This window comes from Neoarius graeffei, chromosome 8 (genome assembly GCF_027579695.1).
Source record: "Neoarius graeffei isolate fNeoGra1 chromosome 8, fNeoGra1.pri, whole genome shotgun sequence".
In the NCBI taxonomy this organism is placed as follows: Eukaryota; Metazoa; Chordata; class Actinopteri; order Siluriformes; family Ariidae; genus Neoarius; species Neoarius graeffei.
In genome coordinates this window covers 74,979,395-74,999,222 of record NC_083576.1, presented here as the reverse complement: position 1 = coordinate 74,999,222, position 19,828 = coordinate 74,979,395, and the positions used below count along the sequence as shown (strand labels likewise).

Here is a 19,828-nt window from a genome sequence, read left to right as displayed (position 1 = left end):
CCTAACCTCAAGGTACTTTGTTTTATTATAAAATACAAAGTCTTCCCAAATCCTAACCCTAACCTCAAAGTACTTTATGTTTTATTATAAAATATAAAGTCTTCCTAAATCCTAAACCTAACCCTAGATATAGTAAGTCTCCCTAATACAATTTGCAAATTATGAACTGGGTTAAAAATTCTAACCTACGTTGAAAAATTCCACCTGACCTACTGTACAATTCACCTTGTGTTTCATTCTATACATTCCTTACTAAAACACAAACAGGGCCAAGCATGGAGCCTTGTGGCACCATTTCCATAACAATCCACTTTGTAAAGCTCGGACTTCTAAGAGCTAAATCTTTGTTCCTCTTAAGGCAATGATATGCAGTACTGTTTTATTAGCAAACATCACTTACCTCTTGTTTGTTGATCCATAGGTGTGGAATCCTTTGGTCTTTTCTCCTGCATTATCGATGGTGAGGAGAGAGAGCAGAGCCACAGGGCAGTGTTCAGGCATGTCTCTCTCATCCTCATTTCTCTTGAATAACACTTACATTCAGTTGAAACATAATCTTCAAGCCAGGACTGATGAGAAAGTGGAAGCCCATCTTAAATTTAAATTGTATGTGTTAAACTATGGTTAACTGTATGATGAAATAAACATTTAAAACCTATAAATGCATACCATTTAATTTAGGACAGCTTATTAATTTTCAGTACATCTTCCAAAAACTTATGCCACCATCAGAACCTGGTGTCAATTCACAATACTGAGATGTACAGTACTGTGCAAAAGTCTTTGGCACATATAAAGAAATGCTGTAGGCCTAAAATGTCTTAAAAATAATGAAATTAAAATGTTTCAATATTAAAGACATACTATAAACAGTAAGCATGATAAATGAAACAAAGTCAGTATTTGGTGTGAGACAACCCTTTGCTATATATACAGCAGTCTCAGGTTCAATGAGTGCAGTTTTATGCAGAAATGAGCTGTAGGTTTTACTGAGCATCTTGCAGAACCAGCCACAGTTCTTCTGGACACTGACTGTCACACTCGCGTCTTTATTTTGCACCAAAACCCAGCAGCCTTCATTATGTTTTCTTTTTTAATCTGAAAAGTGCTCTCTTATGTCACATGCTGCTCAGATACAAACTTTTTTTTATTTTGTAACATTTAATTTTGTGCTGGAAAATGAATGTTTGGAACTCTAAAATGTTTTTGTACTGACTCGATAATATAGAAGTCATAAAATAGAAATCTATCAAAAAGTTTGTATGAAAAAAAAAACATAGGGTGCCTAAGACTTTTGCACAGTACTGTGTAATAGAAAGTTTTTCTTTCCTTCCTGGATTACCCGGATCAAGTGTACTGGGCTTGGATTTGAAGTCTGTAATTTCGGAGCTGACCAAGTGCAGGGATGTATATATATAGATTACTGAACAAAACCAAGGAGAAAAATACTCTCACTCAGGGATCCCCTCTTATGGAGATGTTTGTTGTTCGTTTACAGGTTCATCCCAAGGCACGAGGATGAGCTGGAGTTGGAGGCGGATGACCCACTGTTGATGGAAATGCAGGCGGAGGATTTGTGGTGTGAAGCCTATAACATGCGCACTGGCTCCAGAGGCATTTTCCCCGCATTCTACGCAGTTACAGTCACCAAGGACAACCAGCCTAAAGGTACCGAGCGATTTAGCAAATGCAGAGTGAATATGCTCTCTTATTACACTTTTGTTCGTTCGTCTCAGATTACACCTCTTTGTTTATTTTCTTTCCAGAGGTCAAAAGTGATTGGCTGGACACATTCTGGGTGAAATTCTTGGGTTCTGTTCAAGTGCCATATCATAAAGGGAATGATGTGCTTTGTGCAGCTATGCAGAAGGTATGGTAGTATACACTGGTAAATGCAATATACACTGGTACAAATCCTTGTATCAAGCCCAGCTATCACTGTTTAACCTTCACTGATTATTAGCGCTGGCATATAACAGGTATAGAGCAACATTAAAACATTGTTCATTATTATACTTACAGGACACTTTTTCGGTGGAATAAAAACTTGTTCTATTCCCTTCTAGCGGGTTTCATTCATTTGGTTTGATAGCATGCAATATTGTTAGCATATCGCTTATTCTACATGTATTACGTCACGCTACCCAATGGAGAATGAGCATTGAATATGGCTTACGATATTGCATGGTTGTCAAGACAACATGACATCACATGTCAGAGACATAAAACTTCGGTGCTAGCGAGTGACTTTGGAAATTTGTAAACAAACATGGCTGCCAGGTTTGCTTTGTTAAATACGTAAGATTTTGAGAGAATTTTGAAAGAGAAAGACATGTTGAACACCCAAAAGGAATGTATAGTAATAATAATAATAATAATAATAATAATTTGATTGATTGATTGATTGATTGATTGATTGATTGAAGTGTTTATTTCAAATATGAAAAGCAAAATAATAAAAAGAAAAATAAAACAAACATTTAAACATAATACATAGAAATACATATTCGAAAAGGAGTGAGAAGAAGTATAACTTATAAACTCCCACCCCTTCTCCTTAAATAATGAATAACAATAACAAGCTTCCTTGTTACCTGTCTAGATGCTCATGCCTGATACTTATAGATAAATAAAATGTATTTCTGACTTTGTATTTAGAAAAACCTAAATGTAATTTACATATATCCATACCCATATATATATATATATATATATATATATATATATATATATATAAGCATAAACATATGTATACATACATATCTACATACTTATACACATATACATCCCTATATACACACACCTCCCCATACATACATACCTACATACAACCCCGATTGCAAAAAAGTTGGGACAAAGTACAAATTGTAAATAAAAATGGAATGCAATAATTTACAAATCTCAAAAACTGATATTGTATTCACAATAGAACATAGACAACATATCAAATGTCGAAAGTGAGACATTTTGAAATTTCATGCCAAATATTGGCTCATTTGAAATTTCATGACAGCAACACATCTCAAAAAAGTTGGGACAGGGGCAATAAGAGGCTGGAAAAGTTAAAGGTACAAAAAAGGAACAGCTGGAGGACCAAATTGCAACTCATTAGGTTAATTGGCAATAGGTCATTAACATGACTGGGTATAAAAAGAGCATCTTGGAGTGGCAGCGGCTCTCAGAAGTAAAGATGGGAAGAGTATCACCAAGCCCCCTAATTCTGCGCCGACAAATAGTGGAGCAATATCAGAAAGGAGTTCGACAGTGTAAAATTGCAAAGAGTTTGAACATATCATCATCTACAGTGCATAATATCATCAAAAGATTCAGAGAATCTGGAAGAATCTCTGTGCGTAAGGGTCAAGGCCGGAAAACCATACTGGGTGCCCGTGATCTTCGGGCCCTTAGACGGCACTGCATCACATACAGGCATGCTTCTGTATTGGAAATCACAAAATGGGCTCAGGAATATTTCCAGAGAACATTATCTGTGAACACAATTCACCGTGCCATCCACCGTTGCCAGCTAAAACTCTATAGTTCAAAGAAGAAGCCGTATCTAAACATGATCCAGAAGCGCAGATGTCTTCTCTGGGCCAAGGCTCATTTAAAATGGACTGTGGCAAAGTGGAAAACTGTTCTGTGGTCAGACGAATCAAAATTTGAAGTTCTTTATGGAAATCAGGGACGCCATGTCATTCGGACTAAAGAGGAGAAGGACGACCCAAGTTGTTATCAGCGCTCAGTTCAGAAGCCTGCATCTCTGATGGTATGGGGTTGCATTAGTGCGTGTGGCATGGGCAGCTTACACATCTGGAAAGACACCATCAATGCTGAAAGGTATATCCAGGTTCTAGAGCAACATGTGCTCCCATCCAGACGACGTCTCTTTCAGGGAAGACTTTGCATTTTCCAACATGACAATGCCAAACCACATACTGCATCAATTACAGCATCATGGCTGCGTAGAAGAAGGGTCCGGGTACTGAACTGGCCAGCCTGCAGTCCAGCTCTTTCACCCATAGAAAACATTTGGCACATCATAAAATGGAAGATACGACAAAAAAGACCTAAGACAGTTGAGCAACTAGAATCCTGCATTAGACAAGAATGGGTTAACATTCCTATCCCTAAACTTGAGCAACTTGTCTCCTCAGTCCCCAGACGTTTACAGACTGTTGTAAAGAGAAAAGGGGATGTCTCACAGTGGTAAACATGGCCTTGTCCCAACTTTTTTGAGATGTGTTGTTGTCATGAAATTTAAAATCACCTAATTTTTCTCTTTAAATGATACATTTTCTCAGTTTAAACATTTGATATTTAATCTATATTCTATTCTGAATAAAATATGGAATGTTGAAACTTCCACATCATTGCATTCCGTTTTTATTTACAATTTGTACTTTGTCCCAACTTTTTTGGAATCGGGGTTGTACATATACCCATATAAAATATATCTATTATAAGCATACACCTTCACATACAGTACACACGCACAACCCATGCACACAGACACGAAAAGTAACAGAAAAGTGTTCTCATAACACTTAGTGCTACCCATCACCTCCCTCATCCCTGTACCTCTTGAAAATAGTATCTTTGAACCTCATTTTAAACTGTTTCATGTTTGGACACTGCTTCAACTCCATGGTGAACCTGTTCCATAGTCTCACCCCGCTAAATGAAACACAAAAACTTTTCCTGTTTGTATGAAATAAAGTTAAATTAAAGTTAATTTTTCCCCTTAAATTATAACTGGCATGTTTCATAATTATTTGACACTGCTGTCAACCAGAGGGTTGAAAAATTGACTTTCCCAAATTTTGAATTAAAGTATGTTTTCATTGAGAGTAGTATCCAGCTGATAAGAATGCCAAAAATCTAAGAAAAAAACCAATGTTTCAGTACTTTTTTTGACCAATGAACATGCTAAGTCAGCAATAGTTACGTATGGGACCAAGGCCCTTACCGCACCCAGAGTAATACAATAAATGCCTATACCATGGTCAACCATTTATATTTCAGATTGTCTGATGAAATGGTCTTAATATGGCTCTAAGACATTCTATCAAAACCATAGTTTGGCTTACCTGACAAATAGTTAGAGCTACAATTTCAGTTACGTACGGGACATTTGATGAAAAATTAAAAAATGTCAGCCCTATGATTGCTCTCACATTACAGAACTTTTTGTCCAAGCAAGGTAGCTCACTAGGCTTAGACATGAAAATTGATACTTTTTCTTATAAAATAATCAAAAAACTTTCTGATGCCTCTAAGGACTATTTCTAATCCCCCTAAGTTACTATATAAAATCATTAAGTTACGTATGGGACAAACCTCTCATTTTCCATTCTAAGCCCATGTGGAATGAAGAATTGTTTATTGATCTAATCATAACCTCTTCGAATTATCGACAACATTATTCAGTTTATCCCTCTGGCATCTGGTCTATGAAATCCATAATTTTACAAAAATTCTGAAGACTGAAAAAATCTGGTTACGTACGGGACAACTTCAATTCCAATTTTGCATAGGCAGTCAGGAAGTCACATAATCACATTGAAATCTCTGTTGCGTGCATATTGTATAGAGATGGGACGGGAGTGGGAAGATGGTCTGCCAAGGTTACTTTTGGCAGCTAGAGCGGTTGTGCAGGAAAGCACTGGGTTTAGTCCAAATGAACTAGTGTTTGGTCATAAAGTTCGCACTCCTTTGTCAGTCTTGTCCAGTGAATTAGATTCATCTGAACCACCACAAACTTTGTCTGATTATGTGTATGGTTTCCGACGCAGGCTACTTCTGGCTTGTAAGATGGCAAACGAGAATTTAACTGAAGCTCAGTTAAAAATGAAGAAAAATTATGACCGTAAGACTGAAGCTCGTACTTTCAATACGGGAAATCAGGTTTTGGCATTGTTGCCTGTTCCTGGTTCTCCTTTTGCTGCAAAGTTTTCGGGGCCTTATAGGGTTGTTCGTCAGGTGTCTGACATGAATTACGTGGTTGCTACGCCAGATCGTAGGCGTGCAACACAATTATGCCACGTGAATTTACTGAAGCCATACTATACATCAGAACATTCTGATGCTAAACCTGAGGTGTCTCTTGGTTTGTTGGCATCTACATTGCCTAATTCTTCTGTGGTGGGGGAAGAGATGAGGGGCCCTGATGATGCCATGTTACATGCTCATTTGAATAATTCCGAGATGTTGGCCAAGTTAGATGGACTTCTGAGTCAGATGGACTTGCAGCAGAGAGAACAGTTAAAAAGTTTAATTTTGGAGTTTTTATGTTTGTTTTCAGACATTCCAACCTGTACGTCATGGATTGAGCATGACATAGAAGTTGGTGATGCAGAGCCTGTCCGTCAGAGGTTTTACCGTGTTAGTTCTGAAAAGCGCAGGAGCTTGGATGATAGTGTCCAGTATCTTATTGATAATGGTCTTGCTGTACCATCATGTTCAAGTTGGTCTTCACCGTGTTTGTTAGTCAAAAAACCTGACGACACATACAGGTTTTGTACAGATTACCGCAAGGTGAACATGGTCACAAAACCAGACTCGTATCCATTGCCTCGCATAGAGGATTGTATTGATCAGGTTGGTGCAGCTCGGTTTGTTAGCAAATTTGATTTGCTTAAAGGTTACTATCTGGTACCTCTGACTTCTAGGGCACAGGAGATTTCTGCCTTTGTTACACCCAACGGATTATTTTCCTACACGCGTATGCTATTTGGTTTGCGCAACGCCCCCTCCACTTTCCAACGGCTCATGAATCGAGTCGTTGCGGGACTGGAGGGGTGCGCTGTGTATCTTGATGATGTGGTTTGTTATTCGGACACGTGGGAAGATCATCTTGCACGTGTTCGTTTATTGTTTGAAAGGTTTGCTGCTGCCAATCTTACTGTAAACTTAGCAAAGTGTGAGTTTGCTCAGGCTACAGTAGTCTATCTTGGCAGAGTAGTTGGTCAGGGTGAAGTGCGGCCTATAAGAGCTAAAGTCCTGGCCATTGATAATTTTCCACGTCCTGTGACTAAAAAGGAATTAATGCGTTTTTTGGGTATGATTGGGTACTATAGAAACTTTTGCCGCAATTTTTCATCTGTTGTCGCCCCTCTGACGAATTTATTAAAGAGTTCAGCTAAATTTCTTTGGACTCCTGAGTGTGAGAAAGCATTTGAAAATGCTAAGGCTCTTTTGACCACTGCACCTGTCCTGTCTGCTCCTAAGCTGGAGGAACCGTTCCAGCTGCAGGTAGACACTAGTCAGGTAGGTGCAGGAGCTGTTCTCCTCCAAAAGGATGAGGATGGTATAGACCGACCAGTTTGTTTTTTCTCCCGGAAATTTAATTGTCACCAATTTAACTATTCTATTATTGAGAAGGAGGCCCTGGCCCTTATTTGGGCACTCCAACATTTTGATGTTTACGTTGGTGGTGGGGTGCACCCTGTGGTGGTCTTTTCCGACCACAACCCTTTGACTTTTCTTTCGTCTCTGCAGAACACTAACCAGCGTTTAATGCGTTGGGCTCTTTTTCTGCAGCCCTACAATTTATCTATTAGGCACATTAAGGGGTCTGAAAATGTTATGGCCGATGCATTGTCTCGGGCTCCTGATGACTATTAGTGGGATGTTTTGTCTCTTCTCTGGCCTCTGATTCTGTGTCGTAACTTGTGTTTCCTCTCTTGCTATCCAGGCGCCGGGATTTGCTGGATGGAACGCAGTTTGGGGCAGTGAATTTGGGTGGAGGGAGGTGATTTGTTGTGGTGTAGGTGGGGTATCTATAAAAAAAAAATGGGTATTGGGTGTACTGGGTTTTTTGGGGATTTCGGTTATGAATAATAGATTTGTTAATGTGAACAGAGTCCCAGAGATGGGTCTCTGTCTTTTGGGGGGGAGTGATGTCACGCCCAGCTTGGTCATGCTGAGAGTGCTTACTCCACCTTTTTGATATATTAATCTTGAACTTGTTCTCTCTCCCCCTCCCGGACTTTAGGAGGAGCTGTTTGGTATCTTGTCACTTTGGCCAAACAGGCGGAACAGTTCAAATACAGCCTATGGCTGTCAGGTTGGAGGGCGTGCTTTGCTGGCATTTTGGTTTGGTTGTTTGGCTGTGTGCTGTTCAGGCCTTCACTGGGAGAAGGCCTGCCCAGCGCATGTTTTCCTTTGTTCTTTCTAATTTTCCTTCTTTTTATTATTATTATTTAATTAAAATACTGCTAAAATTGGAACAACTGTGCGGACTCCCTTTTATGTTATGGTCACTTGAGCCTAGTGGTCGTAACATTCTTTCCTTGTGAGGGATGATAGAAATAATGTCATATTATCATAAAATGACCCGATATTAACAGTTACTTTAGTTAGGCATTCTTACTGGCAAAACTATTAGTTTAAAAAGAAATTTTTTGCTTGGCGTTACAAAAATATGTAATTACATATAATGAAATATTTTTTTTGTTTCAAATATCAAATAGATTCTATCTGGTTTCCACAATATTTCAAGAATTCATTGTGACTTAACATTAAGGATTCTTTAGTGGAACAGCTTCGAATTGGAATGGGCATTTGTAAAAATAGGTACATCATCTCAGGTTGACGCAAATTGAGGGAAAACAGGTTACGTATGGGACACATCAGGTGAATTTCTATCCACACTGGTGCCTTTATGCAGGAACAGTTTTTTTTAGATTGCACAATAGGTCTATAGTTGAAACTAGAAACAAAAGAAAAATGCCATGGCCTATGCATTATCTTTTCATTAGCCTGTTACAGAATTTCAGTCCTTGGTGTCAAATTTTTTGTGAAATATGCCAACTCCCCTCATGGATACTGAATAATTTTTGTATATTTATTGGTAATAGATTATTTTTAGCTTTGAACATTATTTGAGCTGTTTGATAATCCATGATGTCTGTAAATTTTAGCAATTTGGACTGTAAAATAATAATAATAATAATAATAATAATATTGGCTGGCTTTTTTCCATAGTATATCTGCTATATTCCATTCAGCTACTCGTCTTCGACTCGTTCAATACCACTCAACACCAGCCAATATTAATTAAATCTACAGTATAAGGAATAAAACATGACCTAGCATGCTGAAAAATTATCAACAAGCGGACAATGGATTTATAGTTACCATCTCATATTTTACAATAATGGCACCTCCTCTCTATTTGCCAAGGATTTCTTTGTACATTAGTTGTAGAACAAGAAATTAGACTTTTTTATCGATTTGTAGTTACATTTAATGTTTAATGTGGATCATCTAACCTAACACATCACACACATTATAGCAGCTATAAACATCCATTCCCTCACTCATCTTCTTTCTCTCTCTAACAAAGTACCGACATCGGAGACTCCGTCCGTAAATGTTAAATAAATCTCCTCACAGAAAGTGTCACCTTATAAATGAGTACACATTTTTCTTTGTTGAATAACAACACATTTTAATTAAATTATTGTTCTTTTTTGATCTCATGGTGCATCCATACAGGGCCGTCGACAGGGGGGGACAACCGGGTATTTTGTCCCGGGCCCAGGCATGAGGGGGGGCCCAGAACTGGTCCCTCATGAAGATGCCATTAATCATTCTGTTTCATTTCAAAATGTGTTGATTTGGGGGAGAAAAATGTGCTATATTTGCATTCAATGAATGATTTCTGGTTCTTTTGCCTTTATTGTCTTCGAAAATAGATTCAAGAACCCACCTACCACCCCTAATGCAGAAATGGTTTGGTCTTTGATTAAGGCGCCAAATAACACGGCACTATTCCATCATAACGCTTCGACAATAAGCGTGCAAGCCCGTTTGCCAACATGCACAAGTCAGGAGCAAAGAAAAGAAAAGAGAAAAAGAGATGAAGAAGCCAAGAGCCTCAGGGGCTCACTGCATAGATATTTTAGAAAAGATTTCGATGATGCAGCAGGTGGTGAAGGCAGTGGGGCAGCTGAGCCAGGTAAGACACAGATAACTTTTTTCCAGCCCCGTAATGTAACCCCAGCACGCGCAACGCGCCATTCATAATTATAAAGTAGGGGATAGCAGGGTACACTGAGTGAACACTGAAATGCACAGGGCATTGAATTATTTCATAAACATATCAGTTTAATAACACTGTGTTGCATATATCTCAATGAAGCAAAGAATAGCACATTGGCCCGCAATCATATCCAAATGTTTTAGGCACGCTTGCTGAGCTGCGCTGAGCTGGACTCCGGTTAGCTGAAAGCCCGTGGAATGCTGCCTCTTGTTAATTAAACCTTATTTTGTTGGAAATCATCCCGTGTAGATACGACGGCATGTGAAATTGCCAGCTAGATAGAGTTTAATGTAACGAATGGGCTATAAATGGGGTGTTTTGAGGTTAGTCTGTTGCAAAACATTAAACTTTCGCTTAGACTGGATACTCTTCAAACAATTCCCTTGCTCAAGTGAAAAATGCCTGTATGAAAAGCGCAATTAAGGAAAGTAGCCTAATAAGCCCTAAATGAATAAAACAACCTCTGTTTTATTGTTGTTGCTTACACGTTAAGATTTTGAAATCTTCTCTGTCCAGTTCTGTATCCAGGGAACGTTGTAATCCTTTTGGCTTATCCGTAATAAACGTGTCAGCCCCCAGGTCAGATAGGCTAATGTTACGTGGTTGGGAGGGTGTCAATTTTTTTTGTAACATTCTAAATCGAGTACGGAAAGGACGTTTATGAAAAACAAGACAAAAAAATACACTGAAAAACTCACTGTACACATCACTAGTGGCACACACAGACTGGCCATCAGGAGTAGCGGGAGTTTTCCCGGTGGGCCGGTGGTTCAGTGTGGGCTGGCGGAGAAAAAAAATAAACAGTTGTGCGCTGGCCTTTAATATGATAAGCAATGTTAACAGTTTCTTTAAGAAACTGTTAACATTGCTTATTACAGTTGCGCGCTGGCCTTTAATATGATAAGCAATGTTAACAGTTTCTTAAAGAAACTGTTAACATTGCTTATCATATTAAAGGCCAGCGCGCAACTGTTTTTTTTTTTTTCTCCGCCGGCCCACGCTGAACCACCGGCCCACCACTCCCGCTACTCCCAATGGCCAGTCCGTGTGTGACTAGTGGTGATGCTTCTATGTTCAGATTTTGGGAAAGCCATAACTCCGTTCTCATTGAGGCCCAGTTCCATCCCGTAAACAATCATTTTGGTTTATCAACTACCTGTGCTCAAACATGTCACAGGAGAGGCTCAATGGGCTGGCTATGCTCTCTATAGAGCACAAACTTGCAAAGAAGCTGCACTTCAATGACCTTATTGACGACTTTGCCACAGCAAAAGTCCGGCGCATTGCATTTCGCACCTGAATAGTTGCAGACTAAGGAAATGTTCAAACTGTAAAATATGTTGAAATGTTGAAATAAAATGGTTGACTGTTATAATGGGCTTGGAATACCTGTTATTTAAGGGTTGGAGTGAATGGAGACTGTGAAAAGAGGGGTTGGGTGTGGGTGGTTGCTGTGTGGCGATGTGCGTGCACACGCGTGTGTGTGTGGGGGGGGGGGGGGGGCCCACTCAGATTATTTTGTCCCGGGCCCAGCCAAAGCTGTCAACGGCCCTGCATCCATACACCATATAGGATCCTTTCTAAGTTGTTACTATAGAAACAATCAAGTGTTAGAGCAAACCTGCTGTTACAGAAAATTAATCAACATCTTCTGAATGATCAGAATTGTGAAAATGTATAAATAAAACATGAAATGAAAAATTATTTAAAACTGGTTATTAGCCTTTCTTAAGGCAAAAGTAATTACTGGAAATGGTTAGAAGAGACGAAGGTGCCAGGTTGCAGCATGTAATTAAAATCCTGACTTCAACAGCTCCAAGTTCGAGCTACTTAACCTCAAGTACAGTCTGTATCTCAACCCAGAATTTATATATTATCTCATCTCATTATCTCTAGCCGCTTTATCCTGTACTACAGGGTCGCAGGCAAGCTGGAGCCTATCCCAGCTGACTACGGGCGAGAGGCGGGGTACACCCTGGACAAGTCACCAGGTCATCACAGGGCTGACACATAGACACAGACAACCATTCACACTCACATTCACACCTACGGTCAATTTAGAGTCACCAGTTAACCTAACCTGCATGTCTTTGGACTGTGGGGGAAACCGGAGCACCCGGAGGAAACCCACGCAGACACGGGGAGAACATGCAAACTCCACAAAGAAAGGCCCTCGCCGGCCACGGGGCTCGAATCCGGACCTTCTTGCTGTGAGGCGACAGTGCTAACCACTACACCACCATGCCACCCTATATATTATTGTATACATATTTTTGATATTGCTTTGTTTACATCATCTCCATTTTTAACATTAATCTGGTAACAAACCTCTCATATACAGTGGTGCTTGAAAGTTTGTGAACCCTTTAGAATTTTCTATATTTCTGCATAGATATGACTTAAAACATCATCAGATTTTCACACACGTCCTAAAAGTAGATAAAGAGAACCCAGTTAAACAAATGAGACAAAAATATTATACTTGGTCATTTATTTATTGAGTAAAATGAGCCAATATTACATATCTGTGAGTGGCAAAAGTATGTGAACCTCTAGGATTAGCAGTTAATTTGAAGGTGAAATTAGAGTTAGGTGTTTTCAATCAATGGGATGACAATCAGGTGTGAGTGGGCACCCTGTTTTATTTAAAGAACAGGGATCTATCAAAGTCTGATCTTCACAACACGTTTGTGGAAGTGTATCATGGCACGAACAAAGGAGATTTCTGAGGACTTCAGAAAAAGCGTTGTTGATGCTCATCAGGCTGGAAAAGGTTACAAAACCATCTCTAAAGAGTTTGGACTCCACCAATCCACAGTCAGACAGATTGTGTACAAATGGAGGAAATTCAAGACCATTGTTACCCTCCCCAAGAGTGGTCGACCAACAAAGATCACTCCAAGAGCAAGGCGTGTAATAGTCAGCGAGGTCACAAAGGACCCCAGGGTAACTTCAAAGCAACTGAAGGCCTCTCTCACATTGGCTAATGTTAATGTTCATGAGTCCACCATCAGGAGAACACTGAACAACAATAGTGTGCATGGTAGGGTTGCAAGGAGAAAGCCACTGCTCTCCAAAAAGAACATTGCCGCTCATCTGCAGTTTGCTAAAGATCACATGGACAAGCCAGAAGGCTATTGGAAAAATGTTTTGTGGACAGATGAGACCAAAATACAACTTTTTGGTTTAAATGAGAAGCGTTATGTTTGGAGAAAGGAAAACACTGCATTCCAGCATAAGAACCTTATCCAGTCTGTGAAACATGGTGGTGGTAGTATCACAGTTTGGGCCTGTTTTGCTGCATCTGGGCCAGGACGGCTTGCCATCATTGATGGAACAATGAATTCTGAATTATACCAGCAAATTCTAAAGGAAAATATGTCAGGACATCTGTCCATGAACTGAATCTCAAGAGAAGGTGGGTCATGCAGCAAGACAACGACCCTAAGCACACAAGTCGTTCTAACAAAGAATGGTTAAAGAAGAATAAAGTGAATGTTTTGGAATGGCCAAGTCAAAGTCCTGACCTTAATCCAATCGAAATGTTGTGGAAGGACCTGAAGCGAGCAGTTCATGTGAGGAAACCCACCAACATCCCAGAGTTGAAGCTGTTCTGTACGGAGAAATGGGCTAAAATTCCTCCAAGTCAGTGTGCAGGACTGATCAACAGTTACCAGAAATGTTTAGTTGCAGTTATTGCTGCACAAGGGGGTCACACCAGATACTGAAAGCAAAGGTTCACATACTTTTACCATATGTAAAAGTATGTAATGTTGGATATGTAATATTGGATCATTTTCCTCAATAAATAAATGACCAAGTATAATATTTTTGTCTCATTTGTTTAACTGGGTTCTCTTTATCTACTTTTAGGACTTGTGTGAAAGTCTGATGAAGTTTTAGGTCATATTTATGCAGAAATATAGAAAATTCTAAAGGGTTCACAAACTTTCAAGCACCACTGTATGAACCAAATAAAAGTACTAACCTCTAAGTTTGGACATATAGAGATATTGCAGTCATGTGACCGGAAAGTACACAGCCGCCATCTTGTCGGTAAAAAACACCGCTGAATACTGCTGCACTCGTGTACAAAATGGATAAATTTCAACCAACGGACTACACGGCTCATTTTTATAATGAACAGATAACTAGATATATGTCTAAAATAAACGACCTACAGATTAGTGACCCTTATCGATTACCGGACGTAGTTTTCACGACCGTGTCAGTGGATATTGAACTGCCAGAGGTGGAATACCCAGACGTGTATAATTACCTCATTAACTTTCCCTCGCTGTTTAGTGGTGAAGCACTGCGTGCTTATAAATCTCTGGACAGTTATCTTTACAGAAATTCAGGATTTGTCAGCCGCCCTCAGATGTGGCATCTTGTAAATAAGAAAATAACAATCCTCATTGGACGGGTAAGTCACTTAAGTATTACTAGTACTGATACTAGATATATCAGTAGTATCTAGTATAGCACTGACCAGGTGATTATAGAATAGAATAAAATAGAATAGAATAGAATAGAATAAGGTAATTCCAGCTGTAATTCCAAATCGTCCGTCTTTTTTACCATGGATCTGGCGTTGGAGAGGTAGAGGCTTGGCAGTGGAGATTTGAGTGGCTGTTTTCTGAGCTTAGTCAACAGGCCGGCTCTGCAGCCTCGCTTTTGCTTCCTCTCCCGACGCCGCCTCCTTCACCTGCCAGACCCGATAACAATCCACGGAGACCCCGCTGGCCTCGCTATCTCATCCGGAATGTTGTGCATGCAATGGAAATCGCTACAAACCGTCATTTTCTGCTGGAAACCAATGTCCAGTAAGTCCATACGGTTGTAGTGGATATTGAAGTCCGGTACAGACGAACAACACGCAAAAATATACACAAAAAACATAAAAAACGTGCACAGGTAGGGAGAGCTTGTAGCCGCAGCCATTGTAGTAGAATTGTATATATAGGGTTTTCCAGAAGAAAAGGTAGAAGTAGAACCAGAAGTAGAAGTAGAAGGCGGAAATATGGCGTTTGACCGACAAGATGGCGTCTGTTACAATCTGGATCAGCTGTGACGTCACATGCAAGATCTTTATTCAATAATATTGAGTATTTGGTCATAGGATGTGATTGAGACATAGCCCTGGTGACCATGTTGTAGAGTTAATTAGCTTATTTAAGAGGGCAATAGCAGGACTTAGAAAACCCCATTTAGACACATTTGCAGTCTTACATTACATTCTTACATTTGTATATCTTGGTTGATTAGTGACTGATAGATTTAGGGTAAGGGGAAGTTTTTCACTGTAATTGTTGCTTTAAATGTGAAATAAGTCAATTTGTGAATATGTTCTGGTGGCAGATTGCCACAAACAGAAGAACCATGCAGTTCAACCCTCCCTCCATGTGCATCGTGGAAATCAACATAAGAGGAGTGAAGATCATTGTTCAGGACGAGTGTGAGGTTTCTGGAAGGGTACGAGCTAAAATTAGTATTCATGGCTTATATTATTACTGAATATTGTATGATATGGATGTTGTTATAATTGGTTTTATTTATTTTATCCTCATGCAATGTAGGCCAATTGGCCTGTCAGTTGCCAGCCTCTTACGGGGCTATCTCCGTCAACTGAGAGCACACTTCATCTACCGCCGGCTTGCTAGGCCAGTCGCAGCTTCCCAGACAAACAATCATTCACACCTATGGGCAATTTAGAGTAGCCAATTAACTTAACCACGTCTTTGGACTGTGGGGGAAACCGGAGCACCCAGAGAAAACCCACACGGACGGGGTAGAACATGCAAACTCCACACAGAAAGGCCCCAGTTGGCCACGAGGTTCAAACCCAGAACCTTCTTGCTGTGAGGTGACAGGCCTAACCACTGTGCCACCATATAATTTTTTACATTGCAAAAATAGCAGGTTATATGTTTCAATTTTTGAAGTTTTAATTCTGAAACAAATAATGACAGTTAATTGTCTTCATCTTTGGTTCCCCATGATTTTCTGCTTAATCAGAGTGAATGATTTCTGATTATTTGTTCCCTGTTAATCTATTTTGAGCTTATTACTCCAGAGCAATTAAACACAGAAACTAGAAAGGCACTCAGTAGGGAGCATACCTCCACCAAGGCACATATTATCAACATCAAAATCAAATCACTTGAACCTAGGATAATACTAAAGCTGTACACCAAATTTCATCCAAATCCATTCACTACTTTTTGAATTACGTTAGGAACAAATAAACAAACAAACAAACAAATGGATGCAAAAACATAAGCTCCTCCAACAAAGTTCACAGAGGTAATAACCCTTAAACATTGAGGTGATGTCAGTCAATGTTTAACAATTATTTGCTTCCTTGCGTTTAGTATGTATTAGCATGGAGTCTTCTTCTCTAATGCTTAATGGTGTTGGAGAATACACAGCAAGCAACCGAAGACCAACTCCTCAGTACACAATCTGTCCAGATCCTCCAGGGTCCTAGCGCTTCTTTCTTCCCCTTTTAGAAAAGGAAGCCAAGAACAATTAACTAGCCAAAGAAGTACAGGTAGTCGTCGACTTATGACTGCGTTTGGTTACGACTGACCGGTCGTAAACCGATCTGGTCGTAAGTCAGCCTATGTTAAATGAACGTAAGTATATTGATATTGTAATTATCTTAAAGTCTTATTTTATCAACATTTTCTTATTTCATTACCTTGGCTCATTATTTGGTTTAAGTCAAACACTGCATACTACACTGCGTACAGTACAATTCGTTTAATATGTGCAAAACAAAAAATACGAAATACAGGTGTGAAAAATAGAAAACATTTTAGTTTGAAACATACCAAAATACAAATGTAAAACATAGCAAAATACAAAATTTAGTGACCGCTGGCATCACTGGTGCTTGGCTGTGGGTCGTCTACGTCATCATCAGCTGTTGCAGCGCTCGGGCTGGTGGGAGCATTTGCTCGTTTCATAAACCAGGACCTGGGGCGGAAACTGTATGACGGAGTGCGCGAGGGAGTGCGAGAGAGACTGCGCATGTGCCTGGAGCTGGGGCGGAAACTGTTGTACGCGGCGAGAGGCGCTGCCGGGAGCTGGGGCGGAAACTGTCGTTCGCTCAGCTAGCTCAGCTGGGAAACACTTGCCAGTCATAACCAGACGGTCGTAAAGTCGATCGGTCGTAAGTCGCATAGGTCGTAAGTCGACGACTACCTGTATTGAGAAACAACTTTTTCTAACAAACAGTTCAGCCAAAAATTAAATACACAATTTCACAATTTTCCCTTTATTCATAAAGGAATCTAATCTAAATTAATATAGCTAACAATTATGGAAATGTTATAGCCACATATATGTGAGAAATGCATTGCCTCAGAAGACATCATTTATACATAAAGAGTTTGATTAAAACTTATCTTTTGTATATTTTCATTTTTTGATTAAAAATGGTTTCAGTGAGGCTATATTATTTTTAGAACTGCTTTTGATCACTGAGTCACATTTCTGATGACTCAACAGTCTTTGTCAGCCTGCAGTAAAAAAAAAAAAACAATTAGTAACTGAGCTAACGTTACAGAAGCACAAATTCAGTCAATGGAGTTGGGTGTTTTTTTTAAGGCTTTTTTAATCGAGCTAAGCTAATTAGGTTTTCACACTCTGAACCATCATCAGATCTTTATGGCTGTCGAATACATTCCTACTTTCTCTTTTCCTTCCACAGGGTGACAAGTACTGTCACTTCTTTCAGCTGAAGAACATCTCCTTCTGTGGATGCCATCCAAAGAACAAAAAGTGAGTGAAGAAGTGAGCTCATCCATTCATTATCTGTAGCCGCTTATCCTGTGCAGGTTCACAGGCAAGCTGGAGCCTATCCCAGCTGACTATGGGCGAGAGGCAGGGTACACCCTGGACAAGTTGCCAGGTCATTGCAGGGCTGACACATATGCCGTGTTCACACTTATACCGGTACGAAAGTGGTATAACTGTATCGATACAAAGTATACCGGTACAGTTTAGTGCATCTGTCCACACTAGCGAGAAATGTTTGCGGTTTTCTTTCACGGTAGTTGAAATGCGCATGCGCGAAATGTTTCCGTGGTTACCGAGTAACTTCCTTCCGAGAATATATGGCATCCGTTATTTCGAGATCTCGAGAAAACAAAACAATTATTTCATGATCTCAGCTGGATCACTGTATCTCCGTCGGTAGAGACGAAGCCGGGCCCGTCTTCTGCGGAGGTGCCGCGGACTAATTTTGAAATTATCTCTTATTAAAAGACTTAATGCAATCTCTCCCTGTGTCAACCCCTGATCAAAATATTGCCTTATTAGGTGATCGATTATTCCAGACATTCTAATGACCAAAGTTGCGTCTATACAGAATGAGAAATAGCCCCAAAGTCAGCATATCACAAGTCTCTTGGCGCACCTGAATGAACCATTTCTCAGCTGTTTACTCGAGATCATGAAATAATTGTTTTGTTTTCTCGAGATCTCGAAATAACGGTTTTGTTTTCTCGAGATCTCGAATTAGTTGTGTTGTTTTCTCGAGATCCTGAATTAATTATGTCGTTATCTCGGGATAACAAGGTGAATAAAAAAAAAAAAGGATTATATGAAGGGCCTCTCTCGGCTTCCGTACGGATGAAACAACGTGTGTGTGCTTTTTGTTGTCAATGTACAGTCTGTATTTCTGGTGGTCATTTATTCAGTCGAATCGTATAAAACGCGTGAGGCAGTTGAGAAAGAAACAAATGAATCTCCGTTCTTCACTATTTTATTCAGCGAATACATCGATTGAGGTGTGTGACTTTGCGCATGCGCATTATATTTGTATCGATACAGAGCCGCTTCATCTGTCCACACTACAGCGAAGCGCTACAGTACCGATACTGTACCGGTACGAAACCCATACATTTGTGGGTTTCGTACCGATGCAGTTATACCGCTACAGTACCGGTATAGTTGCTAGTGTGGACAGGTGTTGCGGTACGAAAGTAGTATCGTATCGGTATAAAATCCCTAGTGTGGACAGGGTAATAGAGACACATAGAGAAGGTATTTCACTGTGCTTGTGTGTACATGTGACGAATAAAGGCTTCTCTTTTCTGTTTACCAGGTATTTCGGATTAATCACCAAACACCCAGCACACCAGAGGTTTGCCTGCCATGTGTTCTTCTCAGAGGAGCACGCCACATATCTGGCTGAATCTGTTGGGTAAGCTTCCTCGAATGACCTTTCAAGTTGCAAAGATGTTTGTTGGTAATGGAGAGGACCTGAAACAAATTTTATTTGTCAGCGTAAAGCCACCAGACTCCCAATGTCCTATGTGTACAAGTCAAACCTCAAACCACTACAAAGGCAAAAACATCTATAGTGCCAGTCCTAGTCCTCTCACCTCTAGCTGAATCAGGTTTATACATCATCTACCACAGCTGCAGACATGTACACACCTTTTCCACATACATACATTCTCAGAATCTGCTGTGCTCTGGAGTTGCTTGACTGTTAATAAATACTTTTATTTATTTATAACAATGTTTACACAGGAGGCTCTCATCATCATAGGATTTTTCAGAGAGGTCCTTTATATATATGATCATATCTATCTAATAAACAAATAATATAATAATTATGCAAATAAAAACTAAGAGCGAAATATTTCTAAAATAATATAAAATATATGTAATATATAATAGGGTGCATCAGTTGCCCTCACTTTCATAAAATCTGATGCATTTTTGTTTGGGTGTTCCTTTTCACCAATAAAGACATCCTGTAAA

General features: G+C 39.7%; 1 protein-coding gene across 1 annotated transcript in view; it reads left to right on the top strand.

Annotated features, from left to right (window-relative positions):
- mapk8ip1a (mitogen-activated protein kinase 8 interacting protein 1a) overlaps positions 1-19,828 on the top strand; it is a 62,884-nt gene that overhangs the window by 37,965 nt on the left and 5,091 nt on the right. Inside the window, exons 6-11 of the mRNA XM_060927045.1 lie at positions 422-497; positions 1,499-1,668; positions 1,767-1,870; positions 15,410-15,523; positions 17,766-17,836; positions 19,164-19,262. Coding sequence (XP_060783028.1) covers positions 422-497; positions 1,499-1,668; positions 1,767-1,870; positions 15,410-15,523; positions 17,766-17,836; positions 19,164-19,262 — 634 coding nt within the window. The remainder of the gene's footprint in view (positions 1-421; positions 498-1,498; positions 1,669-1,766; positions 1,871-15,409; positions 15,524-17,765; positions 17,837-19,163; positions 19,263-19,828) is intronic.